Source organism: Euwallacea similis, chromosome 12 (assembly GCF_039881205.1).
Source record: "Euwallacea similis isolate ESF13 chromosome 12, ESF131.1, whole genome shotgun sequence".
In the NCBI taxonomy this organism is placed as follows: Eukaryota; Metazoa; Arthropoda; class Insecta; order Coleoptera; family Curculionidae; genus Euwallacea; species Euwallacea similis.
Window position 1 is genome coordinate 4,958,971 of NC_089620.1, and position 19,465 is coordinate 4,978,435.

The 19,465-nt window shown below is 35.5% G+C and overlaps 1 protein-coding gene and 1 non-coding gene across 2 annotated transcripts; one reads left to right on the forward strand and one right to left on the reverse strand.

Moving 5' to 3' along the window:
* The first annotated feature begins 1,138 nt into the window (after positions 1 to 1,138).
* On the forward strand, positions 1,139 to 5,625 carry LOC136412508 (NADH-quinone oxidoreductase subunit G-like). Its single transcript, XM_066395579.1, has 4 exons — positions 1,139 to 1,304; positions 3,376 to 3,548; positions 3,629 to 5,491; positions 5,569 to 5,625. The coding sequence occupies exons 1-4, from the start codon at positions 1,139 to 1,141 to the stop codon at positions 5,623 to 5,625; spliced, it is 2,259 nt and encodes a 752-aa protein (XP_066251676.1).
* Positions 5,626 to 13,462: 7,837 nt separating this feature from the next.
* TRNAR-CCU (transfer RNA arginine (anticodon CCU)) lies at positions 13,463 to 13,536 on the reverse strand. Its single transcript has one exon. It is a non-coding gene; the product is annotated as a tRNA-Arg (tRNA).
* Positions 13,537 to 19,465: the final 5,929 nt, after the last annotated feature.

Below are 19,465 nucleotides of genomic sequence, written 5' to 3' on the forward strand. Positions count from 1 at the left end.
CAGTGGTATATTGTGAATGATAACATTTTCTTCAATATATTTCTCAAACGTCTGAAAAACTACACGTTTTATATCCCGGTCAGAAATTTCATGATTAGCTGCAATAATTTCATTATGTACATTAAAAGATGAGATGCCACATCCAGCAATATTCACATATATCTGATCTATAGTTTCCTCTGACACTTGCTCAGCTAAACCTATAGTTGATGAGATGGAGTAATTTGCGTGTTTTACATTAGTTATTGATCCACCGTTTACACCTTCTGCAATCTTATAACCCGTTCCTGTTACTTTATAGCTGAAGTTGCCATTTATCTTAACGATTAGACAGATAATTTTTGTTGTACCTATGTCTAAAACAGCAAAAACATTTCTCTTTGGTTTTGCTATTACTGCAGAGTACATTAGTTAACCTTATTACGCAATTTCATTTAAATTGTAGCTTTCTTTAATAATTTATATTTCTATTATAGATATAGCAACATTTTAATATACACTAAATTCTGGACAAAAGGAAAAGCAAAACATAGAATTATAATTTTTATGTCCATATTACCAATTGTAATTGTTCCTGATGAAAGACTAATCACACATGCCAGTGAAGTAACAGATATAAACGATAAAATTAAAGAATTAGTAAACGACATGTTCGAAACTGTGTACGATGCAGAAGGTCTTGGCCTTGCTGCAGTGCAAGTTGGAGTGTTAAAGAGAATTTTTGTTGTGGATGTTCAGCTAGAAACAATTGAAAATGAGCCAGCAGGATATGAATCAATTGGCAAATTTTGCATGATTAATCCAGAAATCACGGAATTATCTGATGAACAAGTGACTCTCAAGGAAGGGTGCCTTTCAATTCCAGAGCAAAGTTATGAAATTAAGCGTCCAAAGTATTTAACTGTGAAATACAGAGACTTGAATAACGAAGAACAGACGCTAAAAGCTAGTGGTTGGCTTGCAAGGTGTATTCAGCATGAATTAGATCACTTAAACGGCATATTATATATTAGACATTTATCTAAATTAAAGTATGATATGGCCATGAAAAAAGCACAAAAGGTTAAAAAGCATTATGAGCAATAAAGACCTAGAATTATTAAAATTTTACCATGAAGTGGGCGTTGATTGCACACTAATGGAGGGTGAAGAGGAAAAAAAATTGGAGAGCAAAGAGAGTGTACAACCCTCTGTTATCCAAACTGGGACCAAGAAGAAAGATGCAGATATGTGCTGGAATGACACTAAAGATGGAAAAGACATGTTTCCAAGTGACTGGATAATTGAAGCAAGAAAACTCGCAAGTAAATGTGGTAGTGTGGATGAATTAAGAAGTGCAGTGAAGTCATTTGAAGGTTGTGAGATAAAAAAAACTGCAACTAATACTGTCTTTTCCGATGGTAATCCAAATGCAAAAATTATGCTCGTTGGTGAAGCTCCAGGGGCAAATGAAGACCTTCAAGGCATACCATTTTGTGGTGCAAGTGGAATGTTGCTCGATAAAATGTTAAATGCAATCAATCTTGATCGCACCAAAGTTTATATAAGCAATACCGTATTTTGGCGCCCACCTGGCAATAGAAAGCCAACTGACTTAGAGCTTGATATGTGCAGACCATTTGTTGAGAAGCATATTGCACTAGTTTCACCACAGATTTTGGTTTTAGTTGGTGGAATTGCGTGTTATAGCCTTCTTGACAGCACAAAAACTATATCGAATTTGCGTGGTAGATTTCATACGTACACTAACCAATATTTGTCCAATTCAATCACCACATCTGCTATATTTCACCCAGCTTACCTACTGCGTCAGCCAATGCAAAAACGTTTAGCCTGGGAGGATTTAAAGAAGATTAGGGAGTATCTTGATAACACCAATAACTGTACGAATACTTAACACCACTGGTGTCGGAAAGTAGCCCGCAGAAACGAAAAAACTTGCTTGACAAACTCCGCCAGCCCCCCTATCATGAAACTGAAGCTATTTATTTATCTTCTCTGTACAGATTAAATGATAAAAAAACTCAACGTATCTGGTGTCTCATGTTTAATTTTTTGTACTATGTGCACCTTATGTCTTTATCAAATTTCTAGCTACACAAGCTGAAATACGCTATTTAAAACATTAAAAAACGCCAACTTAAAAAATGGATAGTGAATAACTAGCTACCCTAGGGTTTCTTTTGCCTTTTTTCGTTTGGTAAATTTCTTAATATTTATGGCTAAACGACAACCGTCATCCCGCTACTTGTTAGCGGGATCTATGCTTTGAGATACCGCGAATAAATCGCGGTATGACGTAGAGCTCGCGTTAGCTACACTTTTATGCTTACCAACTCAGTATCCAATCAAAATCCTGGATTTCAGTGTCAAGCACTGAAATAACACCAAAAGGGCTACTGCTGTCTTGGATGGAAACCAGTGTCAGCTACTTGAATCTGCCACGCAAATTGCCTGCAAATTGCAATGTTCGTACAGCTAGTGCGACCCGAAAGTCGTGATTTTGTGATGGTAAAATTCCATCTTCCCTAGACATCGTGGGTAATGTATGTCTCACATTTTAGAGAGTGGCAACCTCTAGGATGCAAGCATGAGATAAAAGCAGGTAACACTAAACCTTATAGTGAATCCCTGCAAACAGAGTTAGATATGGTTACGAGAGGAACCAATGCCTGAATTGTCGTAACGAACGATATGCGAAATAAGGTTGGTTAACGCATAGACCAAAAGGTACGGAGAAAGTGGATAATTAGAACTTGACTGGTCTGATTAAGATGTTTCCCATCTCCCGGCAAAAAGTTGGAACCTAAGTCTAACATGAAACAATTTCATGGAACGGAGTAACATTATAGATGCTCTTATTCTTTAAGCAGGGAGCCACCCGTATGCACCTATAATGAGGGATTGTCTAAGAAGCCAAGGCCTAAAGTAATGTTTAGGATATGCTGACGTGGACACTGTAATTTGGAAGGTAAAGTTGTGAGTAGTGGTTAATATGTTATGAGCCAACATTAAGTGTTAGGTATGAATGAATACGACTTCTCTAGTAATATAGAGAATGCTGTATTTAAGCTATAAAAACAAATTTACCAAGCTTTGAAATGTTAATTACATGGAGAAGTATGTATGACAAACACCAAGTTAGAGAGAAGCCGGATGTGGTGAAAGTCACTAGTCCGGTTTTGAAGTCGAGTGGGGAGAGGTGACTTTCTCCACTTAGATAACTGCGTCATGCGCTGGAATGGCATCAAGGGGTAACTTTTTATTTAAACAATGATTGTAAAATGATTATAATAAGAGATCTATTGAAATTTTAAAGTTATTAAATATTGACGCTGTATACTTAAGTGTTAAAATAGAATGAAAAGTTTTTAGGAGTTTATATGGCAGCAGGTGGGAAAGCAAAGACAGCTAGTAAAAATAACCCTACTCAGCGTAAGAAAGCTGAGCAAAAAGTGTATAAAGATAAACCGGTAAAACCTGTTAGATATATAGATCGTGATTCGCGCATGAATTATATGTCTGCTCAATATGACAACGGCAATCTGGTTGAAGATGAGATAAGCGGCAACCCTATAAAGTGGGAAGCTGTATAATAGTTGTGGTTAAAGTTACTATTAATTCTAAGGAATGTGAAGTAGAGCATGGGCTCACTATAATTCAAGCTTGTGAAGTTGTGGGCGTTGAAATTCCACGTTTTTGTTATCATGAGCGTTTAGCAATTGCTGGTAACTGCAGAATGTGTTTGGTTGAAGTGGAAGGTGGACCTCCAAAACCAGTAGCCTCTTGTGCAATGCCAGTTGCAGAAGGGATGGTTATTCACACTGATACCCCTAAGGTTAAAAAAGCACGTGAAGGTGTGCTTGAGTTTTTGCTAATTAACCACCCGCTTGATTGCCCAATTTGCGATCAAGGTGGTGAATGCGATTTGCAAGATATCACGATGGCTTATGGGAAAGGAACCAGCAGACTTGATGAGCATAAGAGGGCTGTGCCAAAAAAACACTTCGGACCACTGATTGAGACTGCGATGAATCGATGCATTCATTGCACTCGGTGTGTTAGATTTTTGTCTGATGTTGCAGGTACAAATGAACTTGGAGGAATCGGAAGGGGAGAAAATGTAGAGATTAGCACTTACATAAAAAGGCATATTAGTTCTGAATTATCTGGAAATATCATAGATCTCTGCCCGGTAGGGGCTTTAACTTCTAAGCCTTACTCCTTTACAGCGCGTCCATGGGAGCTATCACATTGTGAGACTATAGATGTGCTAGATGCTGTGGGTAGCGCAATTAGAGTTGATTATCGTGGCCCGGAGGTTATGAGGATATTACCAAGGCTGAGCGAAGAGGTAAATGAAGAATGGATATCAGATAAAACCCGCTTTGCCTATGATGGACTAAAAGTTCAGCGTCTTGATCGACCTTATATAAAAAAAGATGGTAAATTAGCCCCAGTTGATTGGAATGAAGCATTAACTGTTGCTGCAAAGAAATTAAAGAATACAAAATCAAATAAAATAGCTGCAATTGCAGGTGATTTAGCAGATTGTGAGTCTATGCTTCTACTCAAAGAAGTGATGCAGAAGCTCGGCTCGGGGAATATAGACTGTAGGCAAGATGGTGCAAAGCTTATACCAAGTAATCGTGGATCGTATGTGTTCAATACCACTATTGAAGGTATAGAAAATGCAGATTTATGTCTGCTTATAAATACAAATCCAAGGATAGAAGCACCGATCATTAACGTAAGATTGAGAAAGAGATATTTACAGGGCAACTTTCCTGTTGCAAGTGTTGGTCCTAACATTGAATATTTGTATTATGTTGAGAAATTGGGCGATAATCCTGATATTTTGAGTGAAATAGCAAATGGAAATCATAAGTTCTGTGAGCTGCTGAGTGCTGCTCAGAGCCCTATGCTGATTATCGGTCAAGATGCATTAGTAAGAGACGATTCTGAATCAGTTCTAGTTCTAGCTGGCAAAATTGCAGAAAAATTTAACATGGTCAGAGATGACTGGAATGGCTTTAATATGCTGCATAAAGCTGCAGCAAGAGTTGGTGGGCTAGATACTGGGTTTGTTCCTAAAAAAGGCGAAAGGGATATTAATCAAATATTGGAACATGCAGAAAGTGGTGAAATAGAAGTGGTTTATCTTCTTGGTGCAGATGAAATTGATACATCAAAATTAGAAAATACATTTGTAATTTATCAAGGTCATCACGGTGATAAGGGTGCACATGTGGCAGATGTTATCTTGCCTGGTGCTGCATATACAGAAAAATATGCAACTTATGTAAACACTGAAGGTCGAGTGCAAAGAACAAATTTAGCTGTATTTCCTCCAGGTGAAGCAAAGGAGGATTGGTTAATTATTAAAAATCTCTCGCAATATTTGGATCTTTCCTTACCATATGATAGTTTATTTGACGTAAGAAAAAAATTAGATACTATCGGTCCACAGTTTAGAAATGCTGATCAAGTGGTAAAAAACACATGGGTACCAATCAGCAATGGTAAAATAAATTTAAGTAATACACCTTTTACTTTAAAGGAGTGTAGTTTTTATATGACGGATTCAATAAGTCGCGCTTCAAAAATAATGGCAGATTGTACTAAAGCTTTTTATGAACACGCTAGTTAATATTTTATTTATTTTAGTACCGCTACTACTTTCAGTTGCATATTTGACATACTTTGAGCGTAAGGTCCTTGCTGCAATTCAACTGAGGCACGGCCCAAGTATAGTTGGACCTTTTGGGCTATTGCAGCCATTTGCAGATGCTATTAAGCTCCTGATTAAGGAGCCGATAATACCATTTAGAGCGAGCACCATACTGTTCATTATGGCTCCAATGCTTACCTTTATCTTGGCATTAATTGCCTGGGCAGTTATACCGTTTGGTGCTGAAGTAATTGTAGAAAATGGCCAGCAAGTAGTTATTCCTAAGGTTATAGCAAATATTAATGTTGGAGTGCTTTATGTGCTAGCTATATCGTCGCTGGGAGTATACGGCGTGATTATTGCAGGCTGGTCAAGCAATTCTAATTATGCATTTCTTGGCGCTATACGGTCGGCTGCTCAGATGATTTCGTATGAAGTTCCAATAGGCTTAATAGTTGCTACAGTCGTTATTACCACTGGAACATTAAATCTTGGAGAGATGGTGGTAGCGAAACACAATATGCCATTTTGGGTTGATTTACTACTAATGCCTATAGGAATAATATTTTTTATTTCTTTGCTTGCAGAAACTAATCGTCACCCATTTGATTTACCAGAAGCTGAAGCAGAGCTTGTCTCTGGATATAACGTTGAATATTCATCCATGCCTTTTGCCCTCTTTTTTCTTGGAGAATATGCAAATATGATTTTAGCAAGTGCTATGATGACAATATTCTTTCTGGGGGGATGGTATCCTCCGTTAGAACTTGGTTTGCTTTATAAAATTCCAGGTTTAATTTGGTTCGTTTTGAAGATAATTATACTTTTATTCATATTTATTTGGATTAGAGCAACAATACCTCGTTATCGATATGATCAGCTAATGCGCCTTGGTTGGAAAGTATTTTTACCAATATCAGTGTTTTGGGTGATACTCATTTCAGGGGTGTTGCTCTTTACTGGGAATTTGCCTGGATCCAATGTTTAATTTCCCAAATACAAGATTAAGACGCAGGCGCTCGAGCAAATGGGTTCGCAATTTAACAAGTGAAAATAGTTTATCAATAAATGATTTAGTTTTTCCTCTATTTGTTCATGACAGAGAAGAAACAACTGAACCAATTTCTGGCTTACCAGGTGTAAAGTGTTATTCAATAGATGGATTAGTGTCTATAGTTAAGAAAGCTAAAGATTTAGGAATTAATGCTGTTGCAATTTTTCCTGTAGTTGATAGTAAACTAAAATCTGAAAACGCTGAGGAAGCATATAATTCTGACAACTTAATCTGCAGAGCAATTTGTGCTGTAAAATTAAAGGTACCTGAAATTGGTATTATTGCAGACGTTGCATTGGATCCATACACTATTCACGGCCATGACGGCATTTTAAAAGATAATCAGATGGATGTAGAAAACGATGAAACTATATCAGTGCTGTGTAAGCAAGCACTTGCTTTAGCGAAGGCAGGATGTGATATAGTTGCTCCTTCTGATATGATGGATGGTAGAATAGGAAGAATCAGAAAATCATTAGATGATAACAACTTTCAAGACGTATTAATATTATCTTATGCAGTGAAATACTGCTCTAGCTTCTATGCTCCATTCAGGCAAGTCGTTGGTTCATGTGGGCTATCACATTCTATAGACAAAAGTGGTTATCAAATGGATTATAAAAATGCGCGCGAAGCAATGTGCGAGATTGAAATGGATATAAATGAAGGTGCAGATTTTATTATGGTTAAACCTGGTATGCCATATTTGGATATTATCAAAACAGCAAGTGATAAGTTTAATTTTCCGATTTTTGCTTACCAAGTAAGCGGTGAGTACGCAATGATAAAAGCTGCTGCAAATAATGGCTGGCTAGATTATGACAAGGTGATTTATGAATCTTTGATTGGTTTCAAACGTGCGGGTGCAAGTGCAATATTCACTTACGCTGCCCTTGATGTTGCAAAAAATTTAAGTGCATAAGCCCTATAAAATTATTAAATTTTTGGCGCATGTTCTTCTACTGTTGCTGCATATTACTTAAAATTTTCCAATACATGTTTTAAGTTATTGATAAGTCCGTTACAATACAGTATTATAAATAATATAAACCAAGTGTTACTTAGAACATGGGGATTTTTTTTAAATTTTTGGGAAAGATGCTAGGTAAGGTTTTTCCTGCCAAAACAGTAAGCTCTCTTTTAGGAATAGGATATTTACCAAGTTGGCAGAACTATTGGTCTTCTTTTTTAATATTATTTATTGTCGATGTTATATTAATTCTTACATATGGAGGCGAATACTTACTATATAAAATGCCAGACTCAGGAATAGTTGTAGCTGCTGTTTTTACAAAATTGGCAATAGTTATGTTAGTAATGCAATTAATTGGAATATTTATTTTTCATGCTCAAGACCCTTCAGCAAACAGTGGTGAAGAAATAGTAATACAAATAGCGTCAGGGCAAGTACTGACTGTAGCACTTTCAATGCCAGCAATAATGTCAATTTATTATGCTGTAAGTAAACTCTATGGGAATATATGTAAGCAGATGTTTCAATGCCCATTTTGGTTTAATGATTTTATGCACTTTTTCTTTTTTCTTATGATACCTTACGTATTTTTTAATGTCGTAGAAGTGATAAAACCATGGCCAATAAGTTCAATACAGCTCAGCTATAATAATGCAATGTCAATTACATTTGAGGGAATTTTTCACACATTTTATGCGGTGATTTTACTGTATTTAACAGCATTTATATTCTGCGATTTAACTATGCATGATGCAATTGTCCTAAATAAAAGCATAATTCAGTATGTGAGGGAAAGTTCAGCAGTTTTGGGTGATTATTTACATGATACTGTTAAAAAAATAGGTATTGAATAGTACTTATTTATTTATATATTTAGTATAAAAAGTGTACAATTTGTGTGAACTTACAAAGTATAATAAAAGAGTTGCAAGATTTTTGGGCTGGTGAAGGGTGCGTTATACTTCACCCATACACATCTGAAGTTGGTGCTGGCACATTACACCCTGCAACAATTATGTCTGCAATTGATACAAAACCGACAAAAATTGCATATCTACAACCAGTAATTAGGCCAGCAGATGGGCGCTATGGTGATAACCCTAATCGCTTATATCAACATCACCAATATCAAGTTATAATAAAGCCATCTGGTAATAATTTACAAGACGTCTATTTAGATAGCTTAAAAGTTCTTGGCATATCTACAGAAAAATATGATATTAAGTTTGTTGAAGATGATTGGGAAAATCCAAGTGTTGGTGCATCAGGACTTGGATGGGAAGTTACATGCAATGGAATGGAAGTAACACAGCTTACTTATATACAGCAAGTTGGAGGGATTGACTGCAAGATGATTCCTGGTGAGGTGGCATATGGGTTGGAACGTTTAGCAATGTGCATACAAGGTGTAGATAATGTTTACGATATAACTTGGAACGATAACGGTGTAACTTACGGAGATATTTTTAAACAAAGAGAATATGAATTTTCTTATCTAGCGTTAGATTATTATGATACTAAAGTGGTACAGCAGCAATTTGAAGATACGGAAAAATTGTGTAAGTTCCTTATTGAAAAGGAGCTACCAATGGCAGCTTATGACCAATGTATTAAAACTAGTCACCTACTTAATCTGCTTGATGCAAGAGGTGTGCTTGGTGTAAATGAACGTACAGCTTATATTGGTAGAGTTAGAGAGCTGACAAAAAAATGTTGTGAATTGTACATGAGTAAATAGCGTATGTCATTGCAGTTATTATTTGAGTGCCTTTCAGAAGAAATACCACCGAGAATGCAGAATGTAGCTGCAACTCAAGTTAAGAGTTGTATTGCCAATGTTTTTAACAAAAATAATGTAAAATTTACATCAATGGAGGTTTTTGTAACGGCACGTCGCATTACCCTATTTGTTGACAACATAAATGCTTTGGAGCTAAAGGATTCCAATAACGAAGTTAAGGGACCAAACATTAACGCACCAAAAAGTGCTATCGAAGGTTTTTTAAGAAAATATCAGAAAAATGAAGAAGATTTGCTCGTTCGAAAAGTAAATAATGAGGATTTTTACTTCATTAAAAGAGAAAGCTGCTCATTTAACATCAGAGAATTCCTCAAAAATCAACTAGGAGAAATATTAAAAAATTTCTCTTGGCCAAAAAGTATGAGATGGGGCAAAGGAAAAGAAAGGTGGGTTAGGCCAATTAAAAACATTTTATGCATTTTAAATGATGAAATAATACCTGTATCTTTTGCAGGGATTACAGCATCTAACACAACATATGGCCATCGATTTCTCTCAAGTGGTACGGCGCTTACTGTTAAAACACCTAAAGACTATTTTGAATTGCTAGAAAAAAACAGTGTAATTCTCCAAATGGACAAAAGAAAGCAATTTATACTAGATCAGATTAATAAATTCACAAAAGAGCAGAATTTACAACTTGAGAAAAATGATTATTTACTAAATGAATTGACAGGGCTTATAGAGTGGCCAATCGTACTGTTTGGTGAAGTGAATCAAGAAAAGTCATTTGGATTACCGAAGGAAGTAATACTTAGTATAGTTAATACACAACAAAAATACCTTGCTTTAAGTAATGGAAAGAGAATTTCACACTTTGTCACTGTTGTCAACGTCAACAATGGTGAAGTTGTTAAAGGACACGAAAGAATATTAGAAGCACGTCTTGCTGATGCCCAATTTTTAATATCTCAAGATAAAAAGGAAAATCTAGATTATTATGTCAAAAGATTAGGTTCAATATTATTTCATGCTTCACTTGGCAGCGTGGGGGAAAAGGTGAAGCGTATTACGGCTCTGTCAAAGTATATAGCTATATTTATTCCACATGCTTCGCTGATAAAAGTTGAACGTGCTGCATATTTGGCAAAAGCTGATTTGGCAACATCGATAGTAAGAGAGTTTCCAGAATTACAAGGAGTAATGGGTGGATATTATGCTTCTTATTTTCAAGAAGATAGAGAAATAGTGGAAGCTATAACTGAGCATTATAAGCCAATCGGGCCAGAGCAGGAGTGTCCTAAATCTCCTTCTGCAATTGCTGTGTCAATTGCAGACAAAGTGGATAGCTTAGTTGGTTTAATTGCAGCAGGTGAGAAAATCTCTGGTTCGTATGATCAATTTGGTTTGCGGAGAATGACAATTGGTATAATTAGGACAATACTTGAAAATAATTTGCATGTTCCAATTAGGCTAATGATAGACAAGTCAGTATCTTTATATTCAAGGCTTCTATTTAATAAAAATACAGCGTCAGTTGATAAGCCAAATAGAAAACAAATTTTAGAACTAGTATTTAGATTCTGCTTAGAAAGATTCAAGGTTATTTTAAAAAATAGAGATATAAGGCAAGATGTTGTAGATTCAATACTATATAAAATCGATATTAATGATCTGCTGACAGCAGAAAAGCAAACTGTTATATTGGATCGTTATCTTAGTACTCCAGAAGGTGAACAAATTCTAAGCACTTACAAAAGAGTCAGTAACATGATGAGCAAAGCAAGGAAAAGTGATGGCACTACTTATAGTGCATCTTACGGTAAGAGGTTTTTGATTGAAAGTGAAGAAATTGCGCTATCAAATTGTGCTATAACTGCTTGTAAAAACATAAAACAAGCGATAAAAAATAACCACTTTAATGTAGCACTTGATGAACTTGCTGGTTTTGCTCCGTTTATCAATCAGTTTATGGACAGTATAAAGATTAACTGTGATTCTGATAAGCTGAGAAGAAACAGATTATCTTTGCTTGAAAATGTAGTTTCCATCTTTCATTTAGTAGCAGATTTTAACCTCATACAGGTTGAGCAATGGATAAATGCTCAGGCAATATAAAGAACAAATCAAATCATCTCCACAGTCCTGTGGCGTGTATAAGATGGTTGGAGATAAGAATAAAGTTTTATATGTTGGAAAAGCAAAAAACTTGAAGTCGAGGTTATCCGACTACCTTCAATTCGAAAACCTTTCTGAACGAATTAGAGTTATGCTCTTACAGGTTATTAAGGTTGAAATATTCATCACTGAGAATGAAATCGAAGCACTGTTTCTTGAAGCACAGTTAATAAAATCATTGAAACCACTTTATAATATTGTGCTCAAGGATGGAAAATTTTATCCTTATATAACAATTTCCAAGCACGATTATCCAAGAATAGCAAAATATAGAGGCAAATTTAAGAAGAATGAGTTTCATTATTATGGTCCCTTTACATCTGCCGCTGCTGTTAAGCAAACTATATTGTCATTGCAAAAAGCTTTTCTCCTAAGAGTATGTTCAGATCAATACTTTTCCTCAACAAAAAGACCATGTATTGAATATCAAATTAAGCGCTGCTCAGCACCATGCATAAACAAAATCACAAAAGACGACTACTGCCAATCAGTAAAACAGGCACGAAATACATTGCTTGGAAGAAATAAGGAAGTGAAAGAACAGTTACTTTTCACAATGAGAAAGTGCAGCAGTGAAGAAAACTATGAGCTTGCTGCTATATATAGAGATCGGGTAAAGTTTCTTGAGCAAATTCAAATACAGCACACGGATTTTTCTTTTGAAAAAGATGCAGATTTCTTCAGTATTGTACGTGAAGAGGATCTAGCATGTATTAGTGTGTTATCGTTCAGAAATAAAGACAACTACGGCAGCACTCCTTACTTTGCCGAGAACTGTGGTGATCACTCAAATGATGAAATTTTATCCACCTTTTTGGTCAATTTTTATAATTCAGCTAACATACCTCCAATACAAATTTACGTTCCAGATTCTATTGTGGATAAGGAAATTATAGAACAAGCACTATATAAGGTTGCTCAAAAGCCAGTAAAAGTTCTGCATGCAAAGAATAAAAAAGAGCGTGATTTATTGAAATTTGTTTATGATAACTCTCAGCATAGCTTAGAGCAGAAGCTTATCGATTATAGAAATAACCTAGAAAAGCTTGAGGAGCTTAGCAAAATCTTCTTGTTACCAAATATTCCAAAGCGTATTGAGGTTTATGACAATAGCCATATATTTGGAAATCAACAAATTGGTGTAATGGTTGTTGCAGGGCAGGAGGGTTTTTTAAAGAGTGAGTACAGAAAATTTACTATAAAGGAAAAATTTTCAGGCGATGATTATAAAATGATGAGGGAAGTGCTAACCAGACGTTTCTCCGGCAATATAAAAGGCATAATACCTGATTTTTTACTGATTGATGGTGGACCAGGACATGTTTCCATAGTACAGAATGTACTGGAAGTATTGAATATAAACGTTCCTTTTGCTTGTATGGCGAAAGGTCCTGATCGTAACGCAGGAAATGAAAGATTTTATATGCTGGGCAGGGGAGAATTCAGTCTGGCAAATGACAGCAAAGTCATGCTTTACTTACAATCGCTGCGTAATGAAGCCCACCGTTTTGCGATAACTTCACATAGAAAAAAACGCGATAAACAGTTTATAGTTTCACAATTAAGCAAAATACCCGGCATTGGCAACAAAAGAAAAAAAGCGTTGATGTCTTATTTTGGTTCAGTGAAAAATATAAGCAAAGCTTCTCTGGCTGAAATTCAAAACGTACCTGGAATTAGTAAAGGTTTAGCAGAAGTCATTCTTAAATACGTGAATTATAAGAGAGAAGTACTGGAATGACACAAAACCCGTTTTATTATTAGGGAATTTATATCTTAAAACCGCAAAAAAAGGTGTGCGTATTTGTGAAAAAAAATCTCCATAAAATTTGTGAAGCAATGTGGTGGGACTAGTGCGATTCGAACGCACGACCTTCGGATTAGGAGTCCAACGCTCTATCCTGCTGAGCTATAGTCCCGTGTTTCCTACTATTTATGTAAAGTTATAGCAAAAAATCCTTCTCTTTTCTAGATTTCTTGCATAACCAATTTATGACGACAAAAAACATTTCTGTACTTCTTGAGTATAATGCTATTATATTTAATAACATGGTTTAAGTAAGATTAATGCTAGTTAACAACATTGGTTATTTCTATAACAATCAAAACGACTTTGCTTTAAGCAATATAAACATTAAAGTAAAGAAAGGAAATGTTGCATGTTTATTGGGGCATTCTGGCTGTGGCAAGTCAACAATTTTGAAATTAATTGCGGGGATAGAAAATCCAAAATCTGGAACTATTTTTATAAATGATAGGTTAGTTGCAAGCAATAAGGCATCAGTCGCTATAGAGCATAGAAATATCGGATTGATTTTTCAGCATTCTGCATTATTTCCTCATAAAACAGTAGTAGAAAATATAACCTTTGCTATCCGCAGCTCTTCCAAGAGAGAAAAGCACCTAATTGCATTGGAAATCTTGAAGTTACTCAATATAGAAAAATATGAAAATATGTACCCTAACGCCTTATCTGGAGGACAGCAACAATTAGTTGCAATAGCAAGAGTGATGGCACAAAACCCTGATGTTGTGTTGTTAGATGAACCATTTTCTAATTTAGATATACTGCTCAAGTGCCAAATAAGACAACATATATTGTCCCTTTTTAGAAGTAAAAATATCCCTGTGCTAATGGTAACTCATGACCCGCAAGAAGCATTGAAAGTTGCAGATTTTATCTACGTAATGAAAAATGGTAAAATTATTCAATCAGGAGTTTCTAGCGATATATACCATAAGCCTAAAGACGATACGCTAGCAAAGTTTTTTAGTGAGCTCTCTTCTACTCTACAGTTAAGCGAAAAGTTTCCACTTATTCGCTGCAAGAAAATAATCTAGTTTGGGATTGTTATAAAATAATTAAAAAACCTTGATTTATAATTAAATAAAGGTGATATAATCTATGTGTTACTTGACTTCAGTCAAGTTTTAATATTTAAAGGTCAATATTTTAAATGGAGGTGAAAATGAGTTTAGGACCATGGCAATTGTTTCTAGTCTTAATAATAATTTTAGTTCTGTTTGGTGCAGGCAGATTACCGCAAGTTATGGGTGATTTAGGAAAAGGCATCAAAAACCTTAAACAGGAGCTTAAGGACTCAGAAAAATTATCGTCTAACGAACCAGATCGTTAGCGTCCTCATACTTCGTGACATGCACCTTAGTGCATGTCATCTGTTTAAAAACTTAGTCAGGTTAAAGAATGAAAGAGATGAAGTGTTGGTATGAAATAAATAACAAATATTGAAATACAGCAACAACTATGTTAGCTTAGGAGGAATATTTTATTAAAAGATAATTGTGCAAAAAAGTAAGAAACTGACCGAAAATAAAAAATTAGCTTCTGATATTCTAAAAGAGGTTGCAGATAGGGAGTGTTAAATAAACTGTGTCAAACCGCATTTTTAATTCAACTCAATTTTCAATCTACCAGGAAAGAAAATATCAAGCTGAGAGATGGTTAACACCCAGTCATGTACAGGCATAGTCCATTTTTCCTCTGCTTTCTTTATAGCACAATATACCTGTTTATACAAGGCATTTGTGCTGGTAAATGAACCCTTAGTTTTAGTGAATTTTCTGATCTGTCTATGCAACCCCTCAATTGGGTTGGTAGTATAAATTAGGCTTCTAACAGGGCCAGAATACTTGAAATAACCAGACAAATTTTCCCAATTGTTCTGCCACGATTTTACAACCAATGGATACTTTTCTCCCCATTTTTCTTCCAGCTCAAGTAAGTAATTCTCAGCAATTTCTCTACTTGTAGCACGATATATTTTTTTTCAAATCATTCATGAAAACTTTTACATCTTTGCTCGATACATATTTTAGTGAATTCCTTATTTGATGCACGATACATAGCTGTACCTCTGCGTTAGGAAATACGCTGTTTATTGCTGTAGGAAAGCTTTTTAGACCATCAACACATGCAATTAGAACATCTTCTACCCCTCTTTCTTTGAGATCATTTAGCACCCCTAACCAGAAGTTAACTCCTTCGCTTTCAGCTAAATAAAAGCCCAAAACTTCTTTTCTGCCATTCTGGTCTATACCTAATATATTGTACATACATTTACTTACACAACGTCCATCTTCTTTCACTTTAAAGAACATTCCATCCATAAAAACTATTGGATAAATCGCTTGCAGCGGACGGTTGCGCCATTCATTGATTACTGGTAGCAGTTTATCAGTAATGCTGGATATCTCTGCTGCCGATATTTTGTGATCATAAATTTCCTCGACATGTGACGCTATATCTCTATAGCCCATACCACTGGCAAATGTACTTAATACCTTTGCTTCAAGCTCTGGATGTAGGCTTGTTTGTCTTTTTCTGACTATTTGCGGTTCAAAACTTCCTTCTCTATCTCTTGGCGTTAAAAGCTCAAACGACCCTGCACTTGTGCGCAAAGTCTTCGCATTTCTTCATCTTCATTTGATAAGTGATTTTCTATTTCACCTTCCAAGCTTGCCTCCAACAGCCTTTTTATCAATGGTGTTAATGCTCCACCCCTTCCTGTTAGCGGTTTACCTTCTCTGATAGATGATAAAATATTTGATTCTAGTTCTTTGTAATCTACCAATCCGTTAGTTCTATTTGCTATTTTTTGACTCATGTCAAACCTCCATTTTTTTATATCAATTATTACTTTGTTTTTCGGTTTGACACAGTTTATTTAACACTCCCTGCAGATACCAATAACAATGATAGCGATAAAGTAACTTTGTTTGACATTAAAGCAGCTTTGCATGAGCGCGGTTTTGGTATTTTAATAATCATCTTCTCCTTGCCGCTATCGGTGCCTATACCGGTTCCACCTGGTTATACAACTATTCTTTCTATACCTTTAATCTTATTCTCACTGCAGCTTCTATTTGGATTTGATTCTCCTTGGATGCCGCATTGGTTGGAAAGAAGGTCTTTTCAGCGTTCAACACTAGCTTTTGTGGTAGAGAAAACTTCCCCTGTATTAGAAAAAATAGAAAAATTCATGAAGCCAAGACTGTCTTTCATTTTCTATGGGCCTGGTGAGAAGATTCTGGCTTTTATGATGTTGCTTTGTGCAATAATAATAGCTCTTCCATTACCTTTTACTCACTTCCTTCCTGCAATTGGCACAACTCTTATTTCACTTAGCATTATGAGTAAAGACGGGTTTCTATCCATATTGGGAGTTTTAGTGTCATTGTGTGCGTTGTTGCTTACTCTTGTTGTAATAGTCAAAGGACCACAACTTATAACTGGAGCACTTTCTCTTCTTAAAAGCTTTGCAACACTTTAACAAAAGAACGAATTACTAGCGCAAAATGAATAATGCATATTGAAATATGGCAATAATTATGTTAGTTAGAAAGAATAGTTGTATTAAAGAGTAACTTGTGCAAAAAAGTAAGAAACTGACCGAAAATAAAAAATTAGCTTCTGATATTCTAAAAGAGGTTGCAGATACCAATAACAATGATAGCGATAAAGTAACTTTGTTTGACATTAAAGCAGCTTTGCATGAGCGCGGTTTTGGTATTTTAATAATCATCTTCTCCTTGCCGCTATCGGTGCCTATACCGGTTCCACCTGGTTATACAACTATTCTTTCTATACCTTTAATCTTATTCTCACTGCAGCTTCTATTTGGATTTGATTCTCCTTGGATGCCGCATTGGTTGGAAAGAAGGTCTTTTCAGCGTTCAACACTAGCTTTTGTGGTAGAGAAAACTTCTCCAGCATTAAAAAAAATAGAAAAGTTCATGAAACCAAGAATGTCTTTTATTTTCTATGGGCCCGGTGAAAAGATTTTAGCTTTTGTAATGTTGCTTTCTGCATTATCGATAGCTCTTCCATTGCCTCTTACTAACTTCATTCCTGCAATTGGTACGACTCTTATTTCGCTTGGCATTATGAGTAAAGATGGGTTTCTATCCATATTGGGAGTTTTAATATCATTGTGTGGGCTATTGCTTACTCTTGTTGTAGTAGTCAAAGGGCCACAACTTATCATTGGGGCATTTTCTTTTCTCAAAAGCTTCGTATATGGTTAGGCTTTACAACACCTTAACAAAAAAAAAGGAGCTTTTTACACCTATCGATAAAGATCATGTGAAAATGTATGTTTGCGGACCAACAGTATATGACACAGCACATATAGGCAATGCACGGTCTGTTGTTGTGTATGATGTGTTATTTCAGCTACTTAAGTTTTGTTATGGCAAAGTTACCTATGTGCGTAACATAACCGACATTGATGATAAGATAATTAATGCAGCAAGTGAGAAAAATAGCAACATAGAAAGTATAACCACATATTACATTAAAGCTTTTCATGATGATATGGAAAGCATAAATTGTAAAAAACCAACATACGAACCAAAAGCAACGGAAAACGTAGATTATATTATAAAATTAATTGAACATTTGCTGCAATCAGGCCACGCTTATGAATCTGACAAACACGTGTATTTTAATATAGAATCTTACCATGAATATGGTGCTTTATCAGGAAAAAAAACTGATGAATTGGTTCCAGGTAGCAGAGTTGAAGTTAATGAAAATAAAAAGCACCCGGGAGATTTTGTGCTGTGGAAGCCTGCAAGTGATATTGACTACAAACTTTCAAGTTATTGGGATAGCCCATGGGGAGAGGGCAGGCCTGGATGGCATATAGAATGCTCAGCAATGTCATATGCTTACCTTGGCAAAGATTTTGATATTCATGGTGGCGGCATAGATTTACAATTTCCTCACCATGAAAATGAAATTGCACAGAGTAAGTCTGCATTTGCTGGATCAATGTTTGCAAAATACTGGATACATAACGGTTTTCTTACAGTAAATGAAGAGAAAATGAGCAAGTCCTTATTTAATATAGTTAAAGTAAGGGATTTGCTAGATAGTGGAATAAAGGGTGAAGTAATACGCTATGCACTGCTCAAAACTCACTACAGAAAACCACTTGATTGGACAGAAAACGTTATTTCTGATGCACAGGAAACCTTAAATAAATTTTATCGATTATCACGTGGTTTAGATACAACAAATATTGATGAAAGTAACGCAGAGATTTCTAAAGATTTTATAGACGCTTTAAAAAACGACTTAAACATTCCTGAAGCTCTAGCTATATTACATGAAATGGCTGCAAAAATCAACAAAATGAGTAATGAAAGTGAAAAGCTTAAATTAACTGAGAGTTTTGTTAAGAGTGCCAGATTTATTGGTCTTCTTGAGTCAAGTTATGAAAAGTGGTTTGCTGTGGATGTAAGTCATCAAGAAATAGAAAGGTTGATAGATTTAAGAAGAGCAGCAAAACAAAATAAAGATTATAATACTGCAGACAAAATAAGGGACCAGTTGAAACAAATGGGGATTACAATTTCTGACAATGAAGATGGTACAACAACCTGGTAAACTCGGGAGTGTTAAATAAACTGTGTCAAACCGAAAAACAAAGTAATAATTGATATAAAAAAATGGAGGTTTGACATGAGTCAAAAAATAGCAAATAGAACTAACGGATTGGTAGATTACAAAGAACTAGAATCAAATATTTTATCATCTATCAGAGAAGGTAAACCGCTAACAGGAAGGGGTGGAGCATTAACACCATTGATAAAAAGGCTGTTGGAGGCAAGCTTGGAAGGTGAAATAGAAAATCACTTATCAAATGAAGATGAAGAAATGCGAAGACTTTGCGCACAAGTGCAGGGTCGTTTGAGCTTTTAACGCCAAGAGATAGAGAAGGAAGTTTTGAACCGCAAATAGTCAGAAAAAGACAAACAAGCCTACATCCAGAGCTTGAAGCAAAGGTATTAAGTACATTTGCCAGTGGTATGGGCTATAGAGAT